The sequence below is a fragment of the Nothoprocta perdicaria genome, unplaced genomic scaffold (assembly GCF_003342845.1).
Source record: "Nothoprocta perdicaria isolate Ctin4 unplaced genomic scaffold, notPer1 scaffold_13, whole genome shotgun sequence".
Taxonomy (NCBI): domain Eukaryota; kingdom Metazoa; phylum Chordata; class Aves; order Tinamiformes; family Tinamidae; genus Nothoprocta; species Nothoprocta perdicaria.
In genome coordinates, this window is record NW_020454427.1 from 2,264,946 (window position 1) to 2,289,824 (window position 24,879).

The following is a 24,879-nucleotide window of genomic DNA, read 5'->3' on the forward strand; positions in this document are numbered from 1 at the left end:
GCTCTGATGTAATTTAACTTAAATTCTGATTCCTGTGAGTTAATTTGAGGAATTAAAGTCTCCAGCCTCACTGTATGCTCACGCWCATCTACACTGGCTAGACAATGTGTTTTTCCCTGGGCTTGCAGCAATGATTTCTTCTTCAGAAATTAAGAGAAAAAAATTACCTTGGAATCAATGTCAATTGTGCATCTAGCCTCTACCACGCCAGAAGTGACTGACACTTACTTGTAAAATGCTAAGATGACAGCTGTTTTTTAAAGACTTTATATGACTCTTAAGAGTGGATTGAACTATCACTATAGGACATTTTTATATAGCTAGCGTGACTAAAGGCAACCTGTAGACAGTGAAMGCTTGAACTGTTTTCCTGTCTATCCTAACCTTAGAGAACAACCCAAGGGAAAGTGAATGTTATCTCAGTATTGGGCTTGCAGGAAAATGCAGAAGGGCCACTGTATATTCCCARCTTCACTTTGGATTATTAATTACGTTGCAACACGGCAAAACAGACAAAATGTTTTTTAAAAAACAAGTTGAGCAGCTTCCAATTTAGAACTATCTTTAGAATTATCTTTTTATCCTTCGATGTATTTTAAATTGCCTCGTTTGTTGTTCTTTTTGTAAGATTACAACATTCAAATGGTACTTAAAAAAGAGTCTGATGGCCAACATTAAAGAACATAAATGTTTTCCTGAATAATTTAAAGGTTATTTTCCAGTTTGCTCCAAGCCCTCAAGCYACTCGGTGGGTGTAATCTGCTGTAGACTCAACTGTGGCTGTGTGTTTTGGCCTGGATTCAAAACGGAGAGGTTATTGTTTGATTTATATGCCAAGAGCCCCTTAGATAAAGGGCTAATGGCTGGCTGATCGCTCCAGCCTTTGCTGGCGGTGTTTATACAGACCCTTCTTCCCTCTCCCTACTCTCCACATGCCTTCAAGGAAGGCTGTGTCACATCAAGATCAAGTTAACTAATTAACTCATCCTAGCATAACTCGATAAGACAGCTGATGCACTAACATCATTGGGTATGCTCTTAATACACCAACTTCTCTGACTGAAAACATGATTTTTATTTAAAATCACCTTTTTTTTTAAAACATTGCCTAAAGCAATAATCACAGTATTAAAAAAGAAAAGGAAATAAGCGGGCTATCAACCAGAAATCTAACAACAGATTTAAATAAAACAGGAGGCCCACAGATAGAAAAGCATAAATGTTATATAGCAAACATTTTTCAAATGTTTGCTATATATTTGCTATAAATGTTTGCAAAAATTAATAGAGATATTATAAGCCAATTATGTCTTTGATATGATCTCACTAAAGAGGGTCAGTTTGTTAAACTGAAGTAACACAGAGCATAAGTCACTTTTTAGATGAATTTTTTTTAGATGTATTTTTAGATGAATTTTCATCTAAAGCAAAGAGCTGAATAACGGAGATATTTCGGTGAACTCATTTCAGCAGATGGGATGGCTGCCTTGCTCACTGAACACTCAACAAGCCTTTCAAGCAGCTTTGTCTGACCTTGCAGGACTGCCATACACCAAGGCGCAGGGTCGTGGACCATGCTCATCCCGCAGGCCCGGCCTTCCTCCCGCTTCCAGGACCGCAACAGAGGAGAGGCTGGYGGAACGTTCCAGAAGGATCCCTCAGGTGGTGGCGCGCTGACTGCGGGATGGGCGAGGATGAAAGTGTTCATTCGTGCTCACAGTTGAAAACGCGCTTGAAACGCTGCACATGTTTCGAGTATGGGCCTATTTTTATGTCAAATGCCTTTCATCCAGAAGAACTGGAAATATTTTATACGGTAATAGAGTTTGAAGACGATGGACTGGCATTTAAAGAGAACTGGCTCGAGTCATTTCTGGATTTCCATATGCCTCTTTTCTAGCATCTACGACACAGATGAGAGAGATCATCTGCATCAGCTCACATTTTGCCAATTAAATAGAGGGGAATTACACAGCTTTTCTTCATGTGTTGTCCAAAGCGGCCAATAAGGAGTTGGTCCAAACTAATTTTTGCCATGAATTTGGCAGAACTCAAAATGAGTCTCAGATATATGCTTGGCAAAACAACATCTTTGGCTTTCATAATAAACTTTTAGTTAAAACATAATTTTTAAAAAGGGAGGAAATAGATTGTTTTCTATATTACTAATTTGTTGCAGTAATCTAGTTACTCGAGTGGACACTAGTATTTGAAGGAAATACCAATTATAAAAATCTGATCAAAATTCTTCTCTGAACCGTAACATGTGGTGATTATACACAATAGGAGTGTTCCAAGTAAAAGCCTTAAAAACTTTCCCAAAGCATTTCATTAGCAGGATGCTTAAAGGAAGCTTGCAAAAAAAGGTACTTTAAAATTCTGAATATTGAACTAGGTGGATTTAGTTAGTTTCATTATTTCAATCTCCAGAAATATATGTATTTTKTTAAATTAACATGAGGCATAAAAGACAGAGTATTATATGTAAATATTTCTGATGCAAATGGGATTTCTGATTCAGAAGAAAAAAAATCACAAGAAACACTTACAGAAACAGTGTCTTTTCTGCAAGCAGCAGTTAAATATAATTTAGGGCTATGATATCCCTGAGTTGTTTGAAATGCAAATAGCAACTTGGTTTGAAGACTTCTAGCCAACAAATCAAAGTGTATTGTTGTGTTCAGTTAAAGAGAGTAGAAACTGTGAGAAGTTAATCAATCTATTAAGGTCCATTAAAAAGCTCAAAAGATTTATTTTTATTTTTTTATTTTTTTAAATAGAAGTACTTATTTTTTTACTGTGAGGGAAAGAGCACTGGAAGAGGCTACCCAGAGAGATGGTGGAATTTCCTTACTTGAAATATTGAAAAGCCACCTGGACACAGACATTGGATACATGAGCTAGGAGACCCTACTCAAGCAGAAACTAGGTGTTTGCCAGAGATTCCTTAAACCTCAGTCTTTCTGTGATGAGTTATTACAGCATAAAATAAAGTAAGCCCCGTGAGAGTCACATAAAGGGAATGCTCTATACTGTTATTTCTATAAACTATTTAACTTCCCCCAAATGCAAACTAGAGGCCTTGCTCATGTAATATACTTTGCTATGTACAAACTAAGAGTATTTGGTAGTATATAAATTTTTATTATAGGGGTGCATTAATAGTACAAAAACAAAGTCCTCTATGATTAACCTATTATTAGATGCTAGCAGACTTGGACAGATTATTCTTCTGTGTGACAAACCCAGCACAGATCTTCGTTTTYAAAAAGCATCAAAGAGACAGCAAGCTATCATTATACGAGGTCTAGATGAAGAGGTTTTCACCACCAATTTACCTGAATAAACTTTCATAGCAAGCAAATGGAGCAGCACGACCTGCAAGACCACTCCGTGTCACACATCAAGCTTTCCTTCGTTACTGGGTGCTCATAAAGCTGCCTCAGTGTGACCAGAAAACAAACATACAAAGAATRTAAGGGTTCCTGTTTGAAACAAAGTCTAACAAACTAAGCCTAACTAGGAGTTGGCTAAAAYACAGCATTTACTTCTAAATTTTTGCAATAAAAGAGAACATTTACCAAATTCAAGAGATCATGCTTAGCTTCATAAGGCATGCCTAGACATAACCTGTACTTTAGAACAAGACTGCAAGCCTATTCAAGTTCACTGAAGTTTTGCAGACCCTTTCAGAATAAGGATGATAAAATAGGCTGCTGGTGATCATTTGGAGCAGACAAAAAAAAAAAAAACAAACAAAAAAAACCCACCCCCACAACCCACAAAAAGCCACCATTCAGCAGACACCAGCCAGTAAGACAAAAAGGAACCGGAAAATATTCTTTGAATTTGTCACTGAAGATCATGATCACKCAAACAAATTGATCCTGATCTGATTTCGGTCATACCAGAATTGTGAAAGAATTATCTCAAAGCAACTTTTAAAATTAAAAATTATGGTGTTGTTTTAAGTTGCAAAACCACTGTGTTCCATATAAACTATTGTGTTCCAATAAAACCATGACTACTCTACTCCCAACAGAGGAAAAATGTGTTCCCAGTTATCAGTAGAGCATAGGAGAACTTAAAAACAAACAATCCACGAGATTTGTATAAACACAAGTAATACAGCAAGTCTGAACTGCCCTAGAAGCAGCTCTGTCCTCCCAGAGCCCTTTGTTAGGGGCTTCATCCTTTTTTCTGCTCACACATCATGGACAGGAGGTAAACCAGCCTCTAAAATAGCCAYGTTTTTGGTCCCATGCATAATCTGAATTAAATTAAAACCTAAGAATCAATTGTAAAAAGCTTGCAAGGATTCAATCCCCATCAGAAATTGCTAAAAACRAGGAGCATAAAAACCCCCAACAAAAGCGAATGCTAACATTATATTCTGACCCTTTTATTTATTTTTGAAACTTCACTGCACTGCTCCCTGTGTATCTACGTTACAGATGGATCTAGTTATAAGAATATATATGCAAGCCTGAGCGCTGTGGTCAGCCACCATCTGAAGCAGGTTCATGACTTGCCAAACCCACCAACAGAGCCCGTGTCCTCTGTTTTATCAAACACTTCCTCAAGCCAAGCACCATGTAAAACTTGTAACGACAAGCATCTTAACCACAGCCGTTTTATGATGACCTATGCTAAGAGATATACATGCAAGAAAGCATTTTCTTTTTCTTTTACTTCAGAAATCCAACAAACTTGACATCAACATCCACAACGTTGAACAATTATACTCGCTAATCAAGCTGCTAATGCAGCTGGCTAGAAAACATTATTGAAAAATCTGAATTCCATTCATTACCTCTCCTTATTTCAAGCAACAGTGTAAACCGATGGCACCAGTATGTAATACACAAAACAGAAAAGTCAAAAGAATAGAGAAGTAACTTGTAAACTATAATTGAACGTAAGGAAAATCCACACATTCACACATACATTCCATGCATCTGAAAAGCAAAATAGTTAAAAAAAATGAATCTAATTCTTACATTTCAATACTCAGTTTTAATAAAAAATACTAGAACTATACTAGATAATACTAGAATTCAGTGGGAAAGAATAACATAAAAATGTTCAAAGTGCTTCTTAAAAACATGGACCGGTTTTGGGTTTTTTTTTTTTTTCTTCATTAAATGGATTTAGTGATACCCATTTTAACAGATTTAGTCACATTCAATGATTATATAGAATAATAGCACTTCTAGTGTTTCATCTGATTGTAGACAGACAACACAGCTTTTTTCAGTAACAAAAATAAAACAACACAGTCCAATGAGTAATTTTGGGGGCTATGATTTCTTACCATTCTGTTCTGTTTACTTYAGACATTCTGAAGACCATTAATATCGATTTGAATCTGTAAAACTTCAAAGTCAAACACAAGTGGAACATCAGGAAAAAAACAAAGTTTGAAGCACTCGATCAGCCTATAGGCTGTGAAATATTGAGGTAGTGTTCACTGCCCTTTATTTTCTTTATTTTTCTATCACAGAAGATGAATATAGTCCTCCCCTACATGTTGTGTTGCATCCCAAGTACTTGCACACGAGATTAAAAAAAATTCCGTATAATAGATTGAGCAACCAGAAGCAGCTGAAGTTGCAGGGAGAAATCACTTAGATCCKGACTTTGCAGCTTTCCAAACTGCCTTGTGAAAGGAAAGCTAGTGCTGTAGGAGAACTACCTACAACTATCACACTCTTTTTTTCTGCAAACTACAAAGTTATTGGAACTCCAAATTGCATTAAGTAGCTCTTTATTTGCCAGGACAACAAGACACTGTTCTCTTCCCTCTGGGAAACTCCAACATAAATGCAGCACTAATGCAAACATACCTTACAAATTACACAAGGAGGCAGACTTCACTGTGCAATTTCAGCTGGTTGCTAACGTTGCTACAAGGTTATTTCCTGATCAGCTATAATGCATTTTTTGGGGGAAGAGTTCCTCCAAATAAGTACAGCTGCTCCTATGGGACTGGTGGAAGAATCAAGAGCACTAGTATGAAATGGCTGGCAAAGGACCAGGCTCTCCCCAAACAGGTTCCTGAAGCCAGCCCTGCGAGTATGCTGCAAAACAGCATCACGAGCAATGCCTTGCAAAAGACTGGATGCTACCCTTGATTATGTGACTGCTGTGCAAATAGTAGCATGTTTTTGCCATAAYGCCAATGTTCCCATGGGAGAGATCCTCAAGATGAGCTGCAGATTGTACAGAGATTCTCTAAAAAGCCGAAAATATGCATTTCCTAAATATCTCAAGTAGTCAAGAAAAGAGGATCAAGATAGTATTTTATTTCTATTTTTGACCATGGAGGTAATTGAGGGTAATACATGTATTCTAATAAAAGAAGTGTTTTGTAGTTTCATTACAACACAAAAGATCCTGCATTATTGCAGAATTATGCTCCTTTTTTTTTTCTCTAAATTGAATCCAGATAGAACACACGAGACTACAGCCCAGTACTTGTGTCCTTATTTGAGGACAGATTGACTCAGAAGAGTTCATAGTGCCTGAAAAGCATATTCAAGCTCAGAAGAATTGTTCCGTTCCACATCCCACAGGATGAATGGAAAGGGTTGCTCCTAGAAGGAAAGCGATGGAATGAGAGACCCCAGGCATGCATCTCCTTTATGCTTAGTACAGCCTAGAAGGTTTGGGTGAAGTGCTTGATCTCTGTTACAGAAATGTGTCTTGAGTTTGTCCTTTCACAGCAATGGGTACTTACTCCCCTTCAATTCCCCAAAAATGCTCCATGAAAACCATTTTCTGCAATCTGGGCCTCCTAGTCCTCAAACAAGATGAATGCAATGACTACAAAGAGGTATCTTCTTTTCCTCTGTTTTTCTCTACTCACATTAATACCCTCTGTGAAGACAACTATGTCCATGCACTCAAGTAAGTTACAATAAGAGCAGGTATGTACTATGACAACCCTAATGAAAACAGTAACACTTCCTTTGCTTCCAAAAGAATTGGCACTGTTGGTTTACATTCTTTTTCTACTCTGGAATTCATTTCAAAGTGCCTTCCAAATTACATGTGTTTGCAGCAAGCTCCTTAGCGCAAAGTCTTGCAAAATCTATGTGGACAACACCCAGCAGGCAGCACAACCCTAACTGCTTGCAGCCTTCCGGACAGATTAATGCTGCAAGATCCCCAAGAGAAGCAGCTCCCCAAGAGAACAAAGACATGTTCAGGTAGGCAGTGGGCATAGGAAAGCTACCCATGCACTGGTGTTGCTGCTTACCAGGCTGGAGCATGACTGCAAAGGGAAACATTCGTCATAAGAACAGTCCAGAAGCAGAAGCTGCACCTGGCAAGGGCACCAAGAAACAGGTTCTTGTCTTTGCCTGAAGTTCTTTTTATGACAGTTACCAAAGTCCAGAACCTCTCAAGTCTACAATATTGCATGATTATTATCCTGAAATCAAATGCTCATTACCTTAAAATATATTCATTTCCTCTCAAAAGGTGGATTAACCCAAAATCCTTACCGAAAGTCAAGTATATCAATACAACCAAGATTCTATTAATCTTTTCTAAAGATTATTCTTTTTCTGCCTCTTGTTCTACTGTAAACATCTTAATCAAATACTAGTTTTCATGGTACATTCTTAACTCTTTCTCCTAACATCCTAAGCAGAGAAAGCAAGGAAATAAATGAAAGGGAGAACAACTAAGTGACATCTCAGAGGGGTAGAACCAGCTTCAGTGGAGGCTGACTGATGTTTAGGTCTTATCAATCCTTGCAATATTAAATCTCACTTAAGCCTTATCGTGTACACAGACACAATTGTGAACACGCACTGTGCAAAGAGAAAAGCAAATTAACTGTGAGCTAAGGAAAGAGCTTCCTAGCTCTAAAACGTGGTCTGTACCCTTTAAAACACTTGAACTCAGTCCTTCCTCTGCCCTGTCTACCATCCCTCAAAAAAGGCACCTGTTATTCAGACCCCACTGCTATTACAGGTGATCTAAACATTAAACAACCAAGCACACACCAGCAACTGGAGGACRGCCAGAAAGGCAGCAACTCACCATCCATACAAGCACTTAAGGAAAYTGCTTGCTTCAAGGCAAACAGAACAACAAAATGTCACTGAAAAGTAAAAAAGTGAAATTCTCCCTATTGGGCAAAGAATTACTTTTTGCAACCAGCACTCTGTTTCTCAAAGAGTCAGTGTGGACATCCAGCATTGTATAAGGTAATGGGAAGCTAGAGTTGCTGTGCCATACCTGTCCTGGGGAAGGAGGAGCCGAGACGCGATGCCAGGTTGTCAGGAAGAGCCAGGCGGCTGCAGTAGCGCCGATGCTGAAGCAGGCAGGAAGGGCTGTGACAGCACCCACGTGGCTCTTGCACACCCGGCCTCGGAAGGGGACAAAACAGAGAGCAAAAGTGTGGAGCTCCTGCCCACTGTGTGGGCCCAGGAAACTTGCCCTCTCGCACCAAAAAAGTGACTTCCTCCTGAAAGAAAAAATCTGCCCAGTTTAGGCTGGGCATCTCATGCAGCAACTAAAAAAGGTGGGGACAACACCCACCTTTTCATGAAAGAGATGCAGATAAGAAAGCCAAAGAAATCATGAAGTCATTTTTAAAGGCCCACTAACACTGTACAAAATACACRAATCCATTTGGCATTAAAATAAGAAATCTTTATCAAAATAAGATATTAATATAAATACTAAAATAAGAAAACCTTAAGAAATCCTTGAGGGGAATCCTGCAGGAGCAAAGGAAAGACTGCTGAGAGGGCACCATTACAACACTGTCACAGCAGAGCACCCAGCAAACATGCTTCATTCGGATGAGCTTCCAAGAAGCCAGAGCTCTCTTGCTAATTGCAGGAATAGGCCTGGATCTTTCCAGTATTACCCCAGGATTCACTTTTGCTTCTCTAGCAGAGGCCAAACTCTGTAGGCGGAAAGGAAAAAGTGCCCCAAATAACTTCTTGAAGCTTTCTAGTACTCATAACCCTCATCCAGTCTTGTCCGAGTTTCAACTGGCTGCCTTTTATTCCAGTGAAACAGTTCTGTAAAATGTTTTATTCCTACAAGCTGCAAGATAACTAGCTGAATGCCAGAGCAAGTTACCGTATGAATCAAGATAATTGAAAGCTTCTGAGTAGGATTTTATACAATACAAGGTATACCAGAACCCTTGCCAAGCAACTCCTTAAAAACGTGTATATTAAAGAGTTACTTGTCAGGGATTTTAATTTAGTTTTTGGACAAGGCAAGTGAATTGTGCTAAAAATAAAGTCTGATCCTTACAACATCTGTATTACTTGGGAATATTACATGTAACATAATAGGTTACTTTAGAGCATTCTGTTCTGTGTTGTAAAGCTATTGCATAAAGCTGTTTTAATAAAAACGATTCCAATGAAAGAACAGTTAGTAATGAGGTGCTGACAACTGAATCTACATTCAGGGGTTGGCTAAGAAGGCCAAGTCCACTTTTACAGATCCACTGGTTAGTTATCCAGTAGATGTCCTACAGGCATGTAAAACCAATTTATTTTGGGTCACCTTTTGCTGCAGGGATAGGTAATATAACTGACAACATTTACCAAGAACGTACATCAAGTATGATCTTTTTACAATAGAAATACAAGAAAATAAAACCACATGCCATGGAATGCCAGGAATCCTCTCCCAGTGTTTTGTTATTTGCAAAGGCTACTTCTTGCTATAGTCTCCTTTGACCTCTCTCCCTCTTGCTGGCCTAAAACCTAGAGTTCCCTGAGCAGCTTCTCAGATGGGTATCCATGCCACTGTAAGCTTCAACACCCTTTTGAGGGCTTAGGGTACAGGAATATGTCTTCATCATAGAAGGAAGGAGGATCCATTAAACAAGTGACTCCATTTTCACAAATTTCTTAGCAAGTCTTGCAGCACAGAACTGTTAAAAGTATTCAGAGATCTTCTCTTTATTAGTTGAGAACAAGTATTCAAGTATAGAGCTAGAGACTCACCAAAATAAACAGTAAAAAAAAAAAAAAAAATCTGAAACAGACCTTACATTTTAAGGACAAGTTATTTGAACAGGCAGAGCCAGATTCTCTGCTAGCTATTGGTGAAAGCAAATTTAGATCAACTGAGGGGCCTGGCCCTGGATGCCTTCCTTTTTTCCCTTCCTACTTCAAAGTAGCATATTTGCCATAGCTCAGTACAAACCTAGAGCCTTAACTTCTGCAGATCTCAAACAAACCYAATATGGCCAATTCTAGACTTCAAAAACTGACAGCTCTTCAGAAAGAATAAAGCTTCAGCCTCAGGCTTTCATTTTTAAAACCATTTCCATACTCTGTCTGATCTGTCAAGCAGAAAGGGATAAGGACTTTATGTTGCATATGTTCACCCACCCCTCTGGAGGGCTTCTCATAGCCTCTCCCTGATATACTTCTGCCTATCACAGAATGAGTAAGGAGAACATAATTTTGTTCAATTCCAAGATCTCTGTTTTTTAAATGGCTTTTCCTTGTGATTCAATATTGATGCTCTCTCCTTCTCCCAAAGAAGGGCTTGTATAAGATGCACATGGGGTGCCGTCTAACTCTCCCTCCGTTCTATTTCCTCCTTATAATCAAAATTAATCTTTTCACTGAGGATATTTTCTGGCCCGTTTAAAGACATGYTCAAAGCCATGACATATTCCTGCATCATTAAAGCTGTGACATATTCCATTGTCATTGTCTTTTCAGCTTTCTCTGAGTTATTTTCCTTTCTTAAGTTGCTCAAAGCTGCAGGGAAAGCAAGAACATTCTGTATTCTCTTCTCTCTGTTGCTCTTTCTAGTAATTGAAAATGGCTCAATAGGGGTTTCTTATTGCTTATTTAAATCATGGAGAGATTTTAGTAAAGTCTTAAAATTTTTTCCTCCCACAGTAAATGGAAATCTTTCCTAGTTGAACAGTATTTTGGAAAACACACTCCTATCTGTGGAAATTAAGTGGCACCCAGTGTAGCGGACCCTGCTGGAAGACTAGGCTCTCTGCAAACAAAGGCATAAAAATCACCTTGATTTGGTTAGTTTTCACTACTGATTTTGAAACTGTGAGCAGCTCTAAGCACAACAGGAACCACTTCAGTGTCTCCATGCTCCACGCCACAAAAACAGGAAACATGAGGACACCACAGCCCATCATTAGGAATGGCAAAACCAAGGAGCAGAGGTCCCGGGAAGCTAATTCACTCAGACACCAGCAAGGACTGGGACACTTGTCCAAGAGCAAGTACCTACAAAGCCMCTCCTGCCTCCCCTCACCTGCCAAGCAGGGTGACAGCAAAACAGAAAACCACCATTCAAAAGACACAGATGGCAAGGAATTCCCTCCAAGCCCTGAAAATGTTAGGAACACATCTTTACAAYGGACTGAGAAGGCAACTCTTTTCCAGAAGTTAGAAGAAAAGAGCCCCAAATTCTCATCCAAATTCTGCATGCATACAAGGCAATCCTCCTTTGCTCAAGGAAAAGACTGCATATGTTTTTTCACAAGACATCTTGAAAGGGTCTTCTGAAATTTTAAAAGTTTCTGAAATGATGCATTTTTAGAAGAGATGATTCAAACCAATAAGGGGCAAAAAGCATGAAAAAAAAAAAAGGATAAAAAGAAAGTAGTTGTCTATGTGCAAATCATGCCTGCTTTCCAAGGTAAAAAGCATCCTTAAGCTCTGTCAGGTAGTAATTCACATAAATTTTAGCCTGCATAAGCTTTGATTCCTGTTTCATATTAAGTTCAACATCCTGAATCTCAGCCATATAGTCATAACTTGCCCCAGAACCTACTGCCAACTTACTGTCCTTTCCTTCCCAAGCCCTGATTCCCCATCAGAATGAGAACCTTTCATTTGCTCTTCTCATCAGTCTCTTATGACTTCTCGTTTGTAAGATACAGAAGATTTACTTTATTGTGTGAGAATTATAAGTTTAAACATCCATCCAGCTCACTCTGCCTCTACCCTGGCACTATAGTTAAGCAACAAACAAGTAATTCCACAGTATGTAATGAGGCCAATGTATATYACTGCATTTTAAAATCTCATTCTTGAGGTCATTTGGGAGACAACCTTCAAGGCAGTTGGCCAGGCAAAGCGACAGCTAGTCTCAGAAAGATCTCACACTATCAGCCAAAGAAACAGTTGCTAGGAAATCGTATTCTAAACCAAGAAACTTTGAAGCCCACTTTGGAGATTCAAGAAGTTTGCTTAAATGGACACARTCTTCCTGCCATTGAACTGTGGGACAAGGAAAACCATAAAGCTGCAAGTTAATGATGGTACTCMAAGAAGACTGCATGGGGATGAAATATAGGGAATCCTTCCCCAGAAGAAGAAAGAATCTGTCTCTTGAGATYAAGTATACAGAGTTCTAGTTTTTGCCATTTTCAAGTTAGAGATTCTACCAGTAATTGAGTCTTGACCCTTCTGATCACCACACTTTCTCAAGACAGTTGTGTGACTATTAGGGGACATATGAGAAAGTTTGAGTTCTGGCTAAAAGCTTTAAGCTGAGCTAGCCCTGACAAACAAGGCAGTTAAGTGTCCCTTAAGGAAAAGGAACAGTCTTTAAGAAGTTTGCCACAACCTCTAAAATTCCTTTTTGGGCATTCAGAGGCTCAGATAAGTAGGAACCGCTCAGTCGATGCTGAGTTTGTCAACCCAAAACATTCTTTATCTCTGGAAAAATAAGCTTCAAGCCCCCTGTTATCTTAAAGATAACTTCTGAGGCTTCTCAGGCCTGTCAAAACAGATGATTAAAAAACATGGCACCTATTAAGCAAAACATTTTCCGAGACTATATGATTCCTTTGCTGTTCATTTCAACAAATGAAATACTGCAGCAAAGAGAGGTTTTGCAAGACACCAGTGCAGTGTTCTGCAGTGCTGCAAGTTACATGGTGCGGGCGAGCGGGAGATGTCGACCTCTTCCGAGAACTCCCTCAACACCCCCCCACACTCTCCTTCTCCATTTTTGGGAGGTCTGTGTTGAAAGAATCTAAGCAAATAATGCACATTTACTGTAAGATATAATAAATGTTATCAACTTGTTCATCTTATCCTGGGGTAAATCATTTACATTGATTTGAAATCAGGCAGAAAGCACCTCCTTTCTTTGCTTAGGACAGGAATGCTCATCTTGGTCAACAAGTCCCAGAGGCTGATGCAGTCAGGGCTTCACTTCCAGTAGGAAGGTGCCTTGAGAAATTCCATACAACAAGGAAACTACAAACAGGCAACCACTCTTCAGTGTTCTCCGTGCCCATACAAGCAAAATGAAACAGCTAGATAACAGGAAGACAACTAGTCCAGCAACAGGATTGGGAAAGCTGCCGTATTTGGGGCATCCTAACTGTCTGASCTGCCTTTTGGAGAAGCATCTCAGAGCTGCACAGAGGAAAAAAAGCAAGGAGTATTAACATAAAAAAGTCCTACAAAGCCAATTAACCTTTCCTGAAATGGCCATCAGCAGCACAGCAGGAGCTGTGGAAAGGCAGGAATTGCTGAAACCTCTCCTGCCATGGGGGAAGGGAAACGTTCACGTTGTTTTTTCTAATGTGTGGGGAAGTCTGTTTTCATAAATCTCCCAGTTAAGACCAGCTATTCACCCCGTTATGAAAGCTGGATAAGAAAAGGGTGGGTTTTGTGTGCGTGTTGCTGGTTAGGCGCGGATGCAAAGCAAACCCTGGGAGCAGGGCCCAGCCGGAACGCTGGAGCAGAAGCAGGAGGTTCCAGGGAGAACAGGAGCCCGGCGCTCCCRGCAGAGGGAAGCATCGAACAGCAGAAGAGCTGCACGAGGGCAACAACAGGGACCCCTTCGCTGGGAGCGGGGACCACCCGACAGCTCTAGTGCTGCCCTGGCCGCTCTCCCGCTTCCAGGAGCTCCAGCACCCACTGTTTACATTYAGTCTCCCAAGGAACAACTAAGGGAAACACTCACTTCTCATCTGACTTTTCTTACTGTAGTATTATTTTTCCTCTTCAATGTTACTTACCCAGAAAGTAAAGTTATTCTGATTTATGCCATAAAATCTCAGCTCATCCAAGGAAAAGCCAGTTCCAAATAATTTTCTTTGTGGCTTTTCTGATTCTTAAGGAACAAAGAYGTACGAGCCCTGGCCAAAATATTTAGTTTAGCATTAATGTAGTGTTAAGAAAAGCATCTCTATTTGTTAGATATCCTCCTGATTCTCATTCTCCAGTAAAAGGCAAGTAAATGCAGTCAAAAAATTGAAACGAACCTATTATCCATCTTAAAAAATAAACTATTTCCTTTCCAGTTTTAATTATTATTCCTCTTTTCTTTGTCCAATTAACCTAATACATTAAGTTTGCATCATATGAGACTGTTAAACTCCCAGGGAGTGAGGCATACTGAACAGGGACAACCGGATCTGCTGCTCCACTAGCTTGAGGAAAAATGGTCAACAGGTGGRTAAGAGGTAACAACTTAGCTGCTGAACAGCACAAACTCTGCCCAGGTGGCACAGAGTCCACAGGGAAACGCTGGGAACTGTCCCCAGCGGCAAGGTTAGGAAGCGGGAAGTCTTGTGGGGGCAGGAAGGTCCCGCTCTGCTAAAAACTGGTACCTTTGCAAAAGGGAGCAAAGAGCAGATGCTCTTTTGGAAGCAGCTCCAAGACTCTGGAAGGACCAGCTCGTAGCACGGTCACGTACCTCTCCCCTGGGGGCTGGGAGGCAGCTGTACATTCAGGGTGTACAAACACTGTAGCGTTTTCCCGCGACAAGCAGCGTACTCCGCTTAGTCGTGCTAGTTGCTATTTACTAATGGATAAGCCCAAGCCTATAACGAACACACCAGGTAATGGTGACGTTGTTATAGCAAAGAGGTTGTGTTGGCGAATAAAACCAACTAACCAACTTCCCTTACTAAGGGCCACTGCTTGTTGCCCCTCTGGATTATTTCACCACCTCCTTTACCGACCCAGCATGACAAGGGTAATGACAGAATGCCTCAAAACAGCCCCCGCTGCCCGTACTGTTGAGCTCTGCAGGCAGGATGGGAAATGGCACAGCCTGAAAGAAGGAACAAACATCTTTGCTTGTCTCGACACCTTCTTGCTGCCCATTCGGTAGTTTGGAACATTGTGTGTCCTCTCCCAGGGAGCTGAATCCCAGCTGCAAAACAAGATCTGCTGCCACTTACTTTGCAAATGCACATGCTGAGAAATTCTCTATTTCAAAATTAAAATAAGTTTTAAAATAAGTTTTTTGGACAGGAACAGAAGAGCAAACAGAAGTAGGAAGAAATGAAGTTTCTTCAAGATGACGCAGCACGTGGACAGCAGAGCTGGGACTGGAATCCAGGTCTCCTTGACACCTGCCTCCCCAGCCACCTTTTGCGAGCCCCGCCACGTACCTTGGGTGCTTCATGTCACCAGCTGCAAGAATAAAGCCAGATGCAGAGTGGGGCTTTCTTCTCCAGTAAGTATTGTAAGAATCGTAACTTATAAGAAACTGTAAGAATTATAACACTTTCAAATTTCAAATAACTTTTCAAATTAAAGTACTAATTGTTTCAAAATACAAATATGTCTAAGCTAATGAGGATGAGAAAAGATTTCTCAGTTGGAAGATTTCTCAGAAAGCTGAAAGCTTTCAACTTTCATTAACATGAGACACTGAATTTTTACAACTGTATCTCACGGATTGTTCTAATTTCTAACTTTCTCCCCCTCTCAGCATAGCTATCCATACATCTCTCATATAGAGACCAAAGGAAAAATTGTGTGTACCATGTTTTAAACATCTGGCCTCCATATCAAGCTTTTCTGAATCACACCATCAATAAGATCACCTCAAACTGAACTTATTTTTCCCCAGTGCCAATCCAGATGATTTAGTGACTCCAATTGCTTTGTCAAAAGTGCCTAGACACCTCAGCTACATTGCTCACTAAATTGCTTTAGGCATAGGCATAGCAGGCCAAATATGAAATGTATGTTATAGTTTTGCATTGTTATGGAAAAGTGTCTGTCATAAGAACCCAATGGCTGGTTGGATAGTACATTTAAAAAAAAAAATGTGTATTTTAGCTAGAAATTTGACCTTTTTTTCCCTGAGATTTTATCATCACACTGAATTCTGAGAAGCTTAAAGACTCCAAAGACTGCAGAAAAGGAAGTAAGAGTGGAAAGGCAGGTTAAGAAAAATCTCTATTCAGCAAGTTCTTGAAACATATGTAAACAAATTTAGTATTCAGTTTACTCGGCAAAATATGAGAGCCCGTTAAAAGCGTTCTTGGTTAATAAGAGAGCAGATTAAAAAAGAGCAAACATACGTATTCTGCAGTTGCYCCCAATTCCGTTCCATGCAGCTCTTCCCTGCTCGCTCTCCCGCACCAGAGATCCGGGGCAGGAGGCAGCAGGCTCAGCCCCACGCAGGGCGCTCCGGGCTGAACGCAGCCCCTGCTGCAGGCTGCTCCTGCGTGGCCCTCTGTGACCCTGAGCACGCAGCCCAAGGGCGTTTGGAGATACAGCTGGCACCGTCGGAGTGCCGCACTGSTACGTCTGCAAACAGCAACACGGGGCGCAGCCACGCACACCTTCATGTGCGTGGCCTGGCAGATCGTTTCTAATACATTAGTGCACACTTAAAATCAGGAGTTCAGCTGAAATTGTTAAAAGGAAATATTCCTTTTAATACTATTGGGTTAGCAAAATGCACAGACCAACAAGAGAGCTGCAATTAACACAAACATATTAAATTACCTCTACATTAAGCTTGCACAATCCCCACTCCTATTTTGTATCACTTTTTTGAAAGGACAGCACGGCTATCAGGATTTCGAATTAGAAACAGGCAGTTCTGGCTTACAGTGTATGTCCTTGTTTTATGTCTATAAACAGTTTCATTTATATATAAATATATATACATACACACATTTATATATGAAAATGAATACAATACTTGGAAATATAATTCTCAAAGAACATTATTCTCAACTAACATTCACACTGGAGCAGCAATGTGTCAGTGATTATAGAAGGGCAAACAACTGCTCCACAAGATTTTTGAGCCTACGAATCCTAACAAAGCTAAGAAATCTAGAAGAGGTTGGAAGTTTTTGTTTAGAAATTCTTTTCCTCGCGAAGAGTGCACCTTCAAAGTATAGTAACCTCAGCAGCATATGGCATATACATTTTCATCTAAATCTTTAAAGCAGCCCATTATTTCCTTAGGTTTAAGGAAAGAACCCTGCTTTATTTCACTACACCAGCCATAAATTATTCATTAATTCTATATGCTAACTCTGTAACTGAGCCCAGATGTTTCTGCTGGAGAGGCATTCCATATGAAAAGCTAAATATAGCAAGCTGTGTGGAGAGAGCAGAGCTGCTTCCACCACAACAGGCTCAAATATTAACTTGAGAGAAAATAACAAAAGCATTTGAAAAAATATTCTGAATATGTAARTCTGTTTGTGAAATGCCACAACATGTGGCTCTCTGATCACAAAATACCACGTGGAAGAGCCCTCCACGCACATTTTATTTGGCTGCAAATTAAGTTACTAGTTCTGTCTTTAGAAAAGGTACTATTACTTTCACTTACTAGAGCACAGAAAAAAAAAATACAAGCACAGTAATACTCATTGCCACACATGATCTACAAATACAAATCAGGGCTTACCTTTTCAGTTGCAATGTATGCTCCCAAGCCTGCTACCAATGGCAATAACTACGTTCACAGAGAACCAAGGGCATCGTTGACACAGGAGTTTTTTGGTGGAAACTTTCAATTTTATACTAGTCAAGAGCATTAAGGTTCATGTTCATAATCCAATACTAAGAACAGTCCTAAACAGAATGGAAGCTGCAGCCTTCAGCCACCCACTCAGACACTGGCATAGATTCTGGTACTCTTAAGGAACTATATGCCTATTTTAAATTAGAAACTATTTCTAGTTATTTCATAGAGGAAAAAATGAAAAGATAGAGGGTTGAAGAGTGCAGAACCACATTTTGGTTTGCAGACTGTCTTCTCAGGCACGCAATACTCCTTCAGCTGCCACCAGCATGGAGATATATTATCACAACAGAGATGTTGAGAGGTCACCTAGTCCATTTGCTCTGCTCTCAGGCAAGATCAACCTTGTGCCATCACTCCTGACTGCTGTTGGCCTAAGCTGTTCTTAGGCTGCCAGTGACACAGATGCAGCAAGATGACATTGCAGAGGGAGGMCATTTACAGGAACCTGATGTGGTAACAAACTGCCTTGCTACCAGAGAGCCAGCTGGTACCCGTTACTACCATCCAACTTTGCTGCACTTGCATAGMAGCAGTCGAGCACACTGTAACCAGCATCCCTTGTTCTTTAACAGCTTCTGCTCATGGAGATTTTTCCAAATTAATAACTGTATTAATAACAAAGACAACTTCCATTAGTCACATGAACCTCAAGGTATTCGCCACTAGCCACTTTACAACACAAACGCTCTACAGCCTGTTCCTACAAACATGGCCAAGGGGATTGAAGCCTTAATCCAAACAGAGGAAGGCACCCTAGCAATAACTTTAATCTCAGTGTCAATAACGTCAGGAACAACGATGTGGTAGCAAAAGTCAGCAATCTTCAGGCATTAAACACCATTTTTCTCCCTAGTCCACACTGTCAGAAATGTTACTTATTTCTGGTAGCTCRTTACAGCTAGCACAAAAAGCAGCTATCACAGCACATGTGCCATCCACAACAGCAACTTCAACTGGCTSTGTAGACAGACCTTCAGGATGTGGCACTTCTGCAGTGGTCAGCTGGGTCACAGCCAACGAGAAAACAACCATAACTTATTCAAAGTTAGTCCCCCTGGCACTAACTTTCAATTGAGTCCCCCTGTATGAGGAAATGTTTCCTCTCCATCTCCAGAGAGCAGAGACTGTTATTCAGGGTGAAGCTTAGACCCTGGACCTAGTTACAGCACATGTGGGAGATGGAAGATGACAAACAATCATAAGGCTCTCATAAAAGAAGGCTAGATGTTAGAACAGAGAGAAATTTTCTGCATTTTTTTTTTCCAGGGGTGGGAGGTGGAATGGAGAAGAGAATGGGAGGAGAGAAAGGGTAGGGAGCAGGTATGAAGCACCAAAAGAAGTCAAACCAGAATAAACACGTTAGGTGTCCCATTTTGAAAAAATATGTTCTAATATGTGGAAGAAACATTATGGCACAGAGAGACATTTTCACCTCATTTGCACCATATGAATTTCCATAGCACATAATTTTTTTTTGCAGTGCGAAACCTGCACCTGGTGTATTTCCTGGTTTATGCACTGTAACAGAAACTTCAGGAAACTTTCAGTTCAGATAGCTTGGAAACTAGAAATTGAAACATCAAATCAGATGCTTGGAAACTAGAAAATGAAACATCACATCAGATGTATTTTACAAGCAAAGTATTAGTTGCAAATTACACAGAGCCAAATATAACTGTCCAGAATCACTGGTAAAAGTTGTCCTTGCTAAACAAAAAAATCAGAGGACTTCATACAGCTGCCCATACATCTCAATTTATGCCAACTTACCTTCCACCACAGAGGCCACATTTGAAAACAGGGATAAAATCAGAAGTCAAAAGTTACTCTTAACTACAGCTCAGCAAGCAGCTCTCTTATGAAGTGGCTTAGAGGAGCAAAACACCACCCTGAAGATCTGCCTTTTATTGGAACAGGAAATAAAAAGCATCACATGAAATTTTTGGGGTTTAACTGAGCTGATTTCTACTACAATGATCTACACCAGTTTAAACAATGCAAATCTAAAAAAAAAAAAAAAAAAAGTTCTGAGATTCTCCCACTTTGAGGGGTTTTATCTGGCTCAATCACTTAATGCGCACATACCAACGATTATATTTCACAATAATTAAGACCAGATGTGTCTATTCTGTACACTGGATTTTTTTTTTTTAAGCTTGTTCTTTCTTCCTCTTTTTTCATGCCAAAATAACAAACATACTCAACATGTTAAAAAAYGAAGAAAAAAGAATGTTTACTTTGGTTGTGCTAAGCAGCCAGGTGCTATAACACTGCACGTTTCATCGGGAGTCTGCAGCGCCGTGAGCTCCACCATGTTGACCATCACATCAGTCTTGTGGCCTGGGAGCTTGGGAAGCACAGAAAGTATCTTCTCTGCAAGGTTGTCCCCATGATGACCAACTGCTCCTGGAAAAGATTCAAAACAAAATATCAGGTAGACAACAAGGAGAAAAAAAGCGCCAAGAACTAAGAGCAAAACAATAACCATATGTTTTGGGGAAAATGAGACTGTTAGTCATAACACTAAGTTGACATTTAGCCTTTCAAAGATATTTTGCTAGAAAAATTAAGCATTGGAATGTCTGGAGTTAAAACTATTGATATCTTTCCAGAATGACTTGTTTAAAAAGCATAATTTAGTCTTACAGCTATTAGACATTCCCTGGTTTGGTACTTTTAAATATGTAAAATGCAAAAGAAAGTTGTTAAATGGAATTTACAGTGGATATTTAAAAAACAGGCAAAAAAGTTTGACTTTTATCTSTGTGTGTGTGTACATATACCTATATAAAGCTGAGCAGCCACGTGTCCTGTGCCATAAAACCTCCTCTTGCTTCACAACTATTCTGACTAGATGCAGGACTCAAAGAGAGAAGGGAGGATGGAAAAGGAGGGGAAAAGCAAGCTCAAACTCCTTGCTGGCAATGTCTCTATCCAGAGGAAGCAAGGGAAGCACATGTGCCTAGCATGTGGTGATTCTATAGCATGGGCACCTGGTTGCTCAGCTAGATTGAGATTATCAGTTTGCTTCACCAGATCCTAAAAGCCACAGAATAACAGTGACTTTCTTTTCTGCCCTCCCTAGCCAGATTAGATTGCTGAATTACAGGTGAAACGAACTGGGTTGTCTTTGCAACTCCTTAACCCATCTGCTCTCCAAAGCCCTACATTCCTCCTACCTTGTCAGCCACACTGCAGGTATCAAGACTTGCAAAGCTACAGACATGGAAAACAGATGGTGATTTTCTCAACTCTCCTCAAGGTACAGGAGGAAATGCCCCTCTCTGCAAACTTGGTGCATGCAAGAGATATTTAGCTAGAAAAGGCATTTAACTAAAACAGAAACACCTCAAGTGCAAAGAAATCCATGTTAATCATTAACATCTCTCCTTCCTTTGCTTTAACTAACAAGAGAAGTCTCCGCCTGTTTGAGTTGCTTCCACAACCAGACAACACCACCCCAGCCTTTGCTGTTAACTACTACTTCTTCAATAGTCCCACTGACCAGCAGACACTAACAGCTTCTGCTACTTCTCATCAATCAACCAGGAAAGGTCTCCCTTAGCTTTTAAACTACTCTCACCTGTGACCAACTACGCAAATCAGCCAAGGCTAGCAGCAAAGTCAAGCCTTGTAGAAGCCCAGGAAACGGGGAGTGCAAGTAAGAGAAGGTCAATTTTTAACCAAATTGTTTTTGACAGAGTGTATCTAGACTATCTCCTAGACTCTCATCTCATTGTTTTAAGAATAGTCAGCAGGTTGCACAACAACTTCTCATGACCATCAGCATACAAGGCAGCTGACAGCTTTAATGCCRTCAGTATGTACATATATCAGGTGCAGCAAGAAGTTACCCGACTACTGTAAAAGAGGTCTTCATGCCAGATTATTACTCAGATTTGAGGACAGAGGAAACTCAAGGCAGCATGCCCTTCTTTTACCTCATCCCCTCATTAGACTTACAAACAGAAGCACATGAGATTCGATAGAGGTGTAGCTGTCTCAACTGTCAATCAGCTGAGTCCAGAACAGCAGTCAGAAACTTGCACAAATGGGGAGATTTTGAAGGCAGTCACTAAATACGAGGAGCTTGAATTGGAAAGTGCTCCTACAAAGGCCCTGCTCATTGTCCAACAGCTATTGCAGCTACTTGGAACGGTTCATGAGACACTAGTGGCTTCTCTGTCAGTCAAATTTTGAATTCTATACATTCAAAGCAAGTAGCTTAACGGTGTTGAAAATGAACAAAAACCACATGCAACATGTTTCTTGTTCGTACTATCAAGCTGTATACCTACTGTTTCAACCGCTTGTGGAGGTTAGTGTAAGACTAAATCTYGGAAACACATGGGGACAAACTCGTCTCAATTTTCATCACCTTTCCCTACTGCACTCTTCTAATACTTCAGTACTCTCTTTGATATTCATTCTTTTCTGTGTTATTTACAATACATTTCCAAGCCAGCTGCATGCACGCAGAGAACAGAGCACTATTTCCTGTGCTTACAGGGGCCTATATCCCAATTCCTGAGAAGTATCCAGAGACTGCAACTGTTCAATTATTTGAATGTCCTGAAACTATGATCTGAACAGTATCAACAGGTTCACMAATGAAGAGAAAATCTGAGAAGTCAAAAAAAAAAATGCTTCATAAGAAGTATAATGCTGGCAAGGTGGTGATTAAGAAATGTACCAAGGGAGTTAGAATATGATAKCATAGTGCAAATACTGAGTGGTGCAAATATTTGAGCAGAAAAATGAGAAGGAATTAAGATATTAAAGTTCACTTGGATCTCAGCTTAGCTTATTAGACTTGCACTCCAGCTGGGAACATTTATTCTGCTTTTCAAAGCAAAAATTTCAAAGGCTTCAAAACAATAAGCAAGCAAACAAAAGCAGCTGTAAATATCCACAAAGTTTGAGGCAGTACTAGTCACAAAGCTTTAAACAATTAGATTTGAAGAACTAGTGAGAGTGATAATTCTCGGATGTATCCAGGGGATAAAAAACACACTCCCCCCTTCCTAGAGCAGCACTGGTGCCACACTGATGGAGGAAGCAGCCTTTGTCCAAAGCCAGAGCACTGTGCAGTAAATGGAGATCACTAAAATGTACCTGCTGCAGTTCATCCAACGTGTTTCTCTTATACAAGARAAAAACGTTTGAATTTTTCATTCTATCCATAATTACAGAAATATATTACAGAAATAATAACGATGGGGAAGAAAAAAACAAGAGTTCAATCCAAAATTTAGAAAGATACTTCAGAGAARATTCTTTGGCTTGCAAGAACCTACAGGCAGGCACTTAGAAGCCTTAAGATTTTGGAATAGAAACATTTGCCATTTTGTATACCACTAGTTTTTTTTAATTCAGAATAAATATCAAAGCTAAGATGGTACAGTTTCTTGAAAATGGCACTGGATGTTCCTAACAAAAGTGTTATAAATGCTTCGGCAGATTGTTCTTTAAAGCAGAAAAGTCTTAACACTTACTTAAATACCACAAACACCATTTTCCCATTGTTGACTTGTTTGCAACTGTAGCACCAGAAAATGTCATTTCTGAGACATTTTGACTTTTACTATTGAAGTCAATTGATGCCAATGAAACTGTTAGTCTGTGCTAAATAAGCACGGCAACCGGCCAAAGGTCAGAAATCCATTAACACAATTCCTTTAGATACCTGCTAGAGCTTCTCCAAAGCTCCACACAAGTCTCCAAGGTACAAAAACCTCTACCTCCCAACAGCCTATTCAGCATCTTCCAAGGCACCTGGTTTAAAGTAGCACTTAAAGAGTTGCCCAGCATCTATATTTAATGACTTTCAGGTGTTTGGAATACGAAAGCATTACAGTAGCTCATGGACACAGAGCTGTTTCACATATATACAGCCCACACACTGGGCAAGATGCAGCTCAGTAAGATACTTACAAATCATATGTCAAAACTTCCTCCTTGGAGAGGGTCAATTTAAGAAGCTGGTTTAAATGAGCCCCAAATGAGGAGGTCGGCCTCAAAGACTCTCACCTGCAGCTCGTTACTACTTCAACAACACTGCTTGATTTCTACACTGCAGACCACAAACACATATGGATATATAGGGGGATAAATCCACTGTATTAAGTTAACCAAATAGTTCATGTTTACATTTGCTTCCCAGAAGGATGTTGCATAAATAACCCTGTACTGTTTTCATTGAAACATAACAATTTCAAGTCAAAACAAGGTGCTAGCCACACACCTGAAGSGCATGCACCACTCAAAGGGTGAGTGTAACACTTAGGGTATAATACATGTCTGCGTACACAGAACCATAAGATAGAATAATGATGGTTGGGAAAAGACCTTCAAGACCGTTGAGTCTGACTGAGTCCAGCATGAACATGCACAGAGAGCTGTCTAGGTAGTGTATATACAGGTGTAGAGCTATTCATAGAGCCACAATATACAGGTGTAGAGCTATTCATAGAGCCACAATATACAGGTGTATAGCTATTCATACGGACATAATATACAGGGGTATTCTGGTGTACAGCTAGCTABTCACACAGACATTACACATGTGTATAGCTATTCACACAGACATTACACATGTGTATAGCTATTCATACAGACATTATACATGTATATAGCTATTCATACAGACATAATGCAGAGGGTGCAAGCAGGATGCATGAGCAGTTCACAGTAACCCACAAAGTGTAAGCAGAGCATTTCCTTCACACCTTGGGCCGGACCCTTGGGCACAATTAAGGTCCCCAGGGGGCAACAAAGCAGCGGGGGCAGAAGCGGATCCCCTGCTGACAGCAGGGACTTTCCTCTGGGGCTATGGCCAGCTGTRGKGCAAGGACACACCAAGGGCYGCCGAGGGCAAGACTGRTGCCCATGGGGACAAGGGGGCAYGGGGATAAGGGCCGGGCTGAGGCGCGGGGCCCTCGGCGGGTCCTTACCGGCCATGTCGAGCGCGCGGTCGACGAGGAGGAGGGAGGCGCGGTGCGGGGCGGCCCTGCGCCGGGCGCGGGCGGGCGCGGCGCTCGCCAGCTCGGCGCCCAGCGCCCTGCCGAGGGCGCCCACGGCGAAGCTCTCCTCGCG

The 24,879-nt window shown here is 40.5% G+C and overlaps 1 protein-coding gene across 1 annotated transcript in view; it reads right to left on the reverse strand.

Annotated features, from left to right (window-relative positions):
• The window catches only part of SCFD2 (sec1 family domain containing 2), a 185,213-nt gene that overhangs the window by 157,159 nt on the left and 3,175 nt on the right, over positions 1 to 24,879 (reverse strand). Inside the window, exons 2-3 of the mRNA XM_026033629.1 lie at positions 24,738 to 24,873; positions 20,022 to 20,190 (exon numbers count right to left, since the gene is read on the reverse strand). Coding sequence (XP_025889414.1) covers positions 20,022 to 20,190; positions 24,738 to 24,873 — 305 coding nt within the window. The remainder of the gene's footprint in view (positions 1 to 20,021; positions 20,191 to 24,737; positions 24,874 to 24,879) is intronic.